We start from the raw sequence: 3,369 nt of genomic DNA, 5'->3' as shown, positions 1-3,369 counted from the left end.
TTTGTTTTAAAACTGACTCCTGGATAAATTCCAGTATTTATAAAAATATTTGTATTAATATCATTATAATAGTTATCAATGTACGCATTAATTGCTTTTTTTCCACAAAAAGTGTTTTGCTTTCAGTTTTATTGACTTGCAAAAACGACAATAGTAATTGGCTGAAAACGATTTACTGAAATTCAAGTATTGTGTTTAAACTAGAGGTCTCTATTTCACGTGTAGTTAAATTCACGGATACACGTGAAATTAAAATTCACGTACGCAATCACGTGAAATAAATTCACGTGCATTTATGAATTTAAATACACGTGAATCCGTGAAATTTAACTTCACGTGAGTCCGTGAATTTTGTTATTAAATCACGCATTTATTTTATAAATTTTATTTTCAATACTTTTAAATATCTTCCAATGATTTCCTACTTTTTACATGACAGTTGACAGTGATCGGTTAACAATTATTTATTATGAACAGAACATCCACGGAAAACTAGTATTTTAGAATGCAGTTTTTTGACAAATGTTTATTATTTGAAACTTAATAACATTTTACATAAATACAAAAATAATTGAACAATTATGTATAGCATAAAAATTTATAACAATAAGAACATGTTTTAAATTTTATTTATTTATTAATTTTGGACAATAAGCTCAATTTTTTCACGTGCATAATTTACTCGTATAATATAATATATTATATGTTATAGTTTAATAAATCCTAACAGATAAACAGATATCCATGTGTATGTATTTGTTATAAATTATAATTAGAATATTATACCTATAAATACTACATGTTATGTGAAATTGAATAACAATAATTTGTAAAAAATAAACATAATAATTTTCATTCTAATAGTTTTCTATTTTGATAAAGAAAAATCAACATATTAACATTTTCCGACAGCAAACAGCTTCTTTTTGACGTAACTATATTACCTGCTGTAGAAAAACATCGTTCCGAACTGACTGATGTTGCCGGTATTGTCAGATATTTTAATGCCAACTTCGCTATAACTGGATATTTATGTTCCCGTGTTTTCCACCACTCGAATGGATCAAAGTCAAATCTTAACTGAGTTTCTGCTAGGTAGCCTTGAAACTGATCAGATATTTCATTCTCAGGAAGACTATCATGACAATATAAAAATTTGAGATCGCTATTACCGATCGATGTATGTTGTTGCGGCTGTTGCTGATGAACTACAATATTATTCAATAAATTTTTAACATGATTACGAATTTCTTCTCTAACATGAATCGGTTCATGTTCCAGATCCTTATACCTAGGATCTAAAAAACTTGAAATATGACTTACAGAAATTATATTAGTAATTTCAAATTGAAGATTAAACCGCTTTGTTAATTCATTTACAACCGTTTTTCTGAAGTCTTTAATAATTATATTGTCGTCATCTCGTGATTTTAAATGATTTTCTATAACTTTGTAAAGCAAAGGTCTCACCATAGACACGGGAGAATGATTTTCTTTACAAAGAACTGTTGTAAGAACGTAAAATGGTTTCAGTAAACATATCAAAGTTTCTATTAATTCCTTACTGCATATTGTACCATATGTGGCACAAATCAGTTTTTTCTTAATAGTTTATTCATTATTTGAGATATTCCAAAACTGCATGCATGGCCAGATTTGGCACGAACAGATCTATAAAAACCATGCAAGGTGCTGCGCTCTAGGATTAAAACTGTTTAAGTTACTATCAAATAACTTTTATGATAAACAAATGTTACATTATCACTTGTGGTGTTGACTTCAAACAATGATAACACCTCACGTGTATGTACGATTTTCGTTATAAAAAATACTACTAGATTTGAAATTTCATGATGAATCGAATGAAGGTAAGTCTTTAATTTTATTTAAATTATTCTCTGAGAAATATTCAAATGTATATCCGTGCCAAATATGGCACAACATGTACGAATGACATGACTATTTTTTTAAATATTCATATAAGATTCTACCTTACTCTTTGCTATAATCTCGGCTATAATGCTATATAGATGTTTTTATTTTTATGCTAATAATGCAATTCAATTTTAACTTTATTTTTTTTATTTTACATATGTTCTATATAGCTGAAATATAATAAGATGAAAATAAAAGCATCTAAATTTTATAACCGCCTGCAAAGTATACCTGATGGCAGTTCTGAATCTGAATGGTCTGATGATGAGGATTTGTACACACCTTTACTACCACAAGATAGATGTGTTGTTTCTGATACTGATGATGATATTCCTACTAATGGAGATTATTTAGTCATTCCTGCATCTGATGATGAAATTGCCTCAGAAGATGAAGATGATGTACCCCTTTCTGTACGACTTAGTAGGTTAGTTTCCAATAAATCAAAAAAAGCTAAGGAACCAAAACCAGTTTGGTTAGAGGAAAATTATATTACAAATCCAGAAACAATAACATTTACTGGTGATACAACATTACCAGAAAATATTTTGTCGCTAACTGATCCATATCAGTTTTTCAGTTTTTTATTTCCATCCACACTTATACAATATATAACTGATCAAACTAATATTTATGCATCACAAATTAGTCCTAATAAACTGCCAAATATTTGTGCAAAAGAAATAGAACAATTTATTGGTATATGTTTAAAAATGTCAGTTTGTAAGCTACCCTCTGTACGTCACCATTGGGGAAATCTGGGCACACCTTCAATATATAATGTCATGTCTGTAAACAGATTTGAAGAAATAAAACGTTTTATTCATTTCAACGATAACAGCAAATTACCAGAAAGAAACAATGCAGATTATGATAAACTTTACAAAGTCAGACTTTTATGTGAACAAATTCTAAATATTATTAGAAGTATACCTAAGGAAGAACATTTAGCAGTGGATGAACAAATAATCCCTACTAAAAGTAGAACATCACTCAAACAATATAACCCAAAAAAGCCCCATAAATGGGGTTATAAAGTTTTTGTTTTGAGTGGTGTATCAGGATTCTGTTATGATTTTGATATTTTTGCTGGAGCTCAAAGTAATATCATTCCTGACTCCTGTCCAAATATGTCAGTCAGTAGCAATGTAGTTCTTAGAATGAGTAACTTTATACCAAGACACTGTAATTATAAAATATTTTTTGACAATTGGTTTACTTCCATCCCTTTATTAATATATTTACATAAGGAAGGTATTTTACCAATAGGTACTGCTCGATTGAATAGATTGTCAGGTTTGAAAATGCCAACTGAAAAATGTTTCAAAAAAAAAGGACGTGGGAGTTTCTGTGAGATGATTACTTATGTAGATGGAGTTACAATTACTGCTGTAAGTTGGTTGGATAATAAAATTGTAAATATGGTTTCAACAT

General features: G+C 28.9%; 2 protein-coding genes across 2 annotated transcripts; one reads left to right on the top strand and one right to left on the bottom strand.

Annotated features, from left to right (window-relative positions):
- Positions 1-847: 847 nt before the first annotated feature.
- On the bottom strand, positions 848-1,473 carry LOC115035147 (zinc finger BED domain-containing protein 1-like). The gene has a single exon (XM_029492846.1). It carries the CDS (start codon positions 1,471-1,473, stop codon positions 853-855), a length of 621 nt encoding a protein of 206 aa, XP_029348706.1. The 3' UTR covers positions 848-852.
- A 380-nt stretch (positions 1,474-1,853) lies between these two features.
- LOC103308926 lies at positions 1,854-3,219 on the top strand. Its single transcript, XM_029492845.1, has 3 exons — positions 1,854-1,868; positions 2,106-3,071; positions 3,205-3,219. The coding sequence occupies exons 1-3, from the start codon at positions 1,854-1,856 to the stop codon at positions 3,217-3,219; spliced, it is 996 nt and encodes a 331-aa protein (XP_029348705.1).
- Positions 3,220-3,369: the final 150 nt, after the last annotated feature.

Source organism: Acyrthosiphon pisum, chromosome X (assembly GCF_005508785.2).
Source record: "Acyrthosiphon pisum isolate AL4f chromosome X, pea_aphid_22Mar2018_4r6ur, whole genome shotgun sequence".
Classification (NCBI taxonomy): Eukaryota; Metazoa; Arthropoda; class Insecta; order Hemiptera; family Aphididae; genus Acyrthosiphon; species Acyrthosiphon pisum.
Note: the sequence above shows the minus strand (reverse complement) of the source record. Positions and strands in the feature narration are given on the sequence as shown.

Coding starts and splice junctions, on each gene's coding strand:
- LOC115035147 (XM_029492846.1), bottom strand. CDS start 1,473: ATGGTGAGACCTTTGCTTTACAAAGTTATAGAAAATCATTTAAAATCA.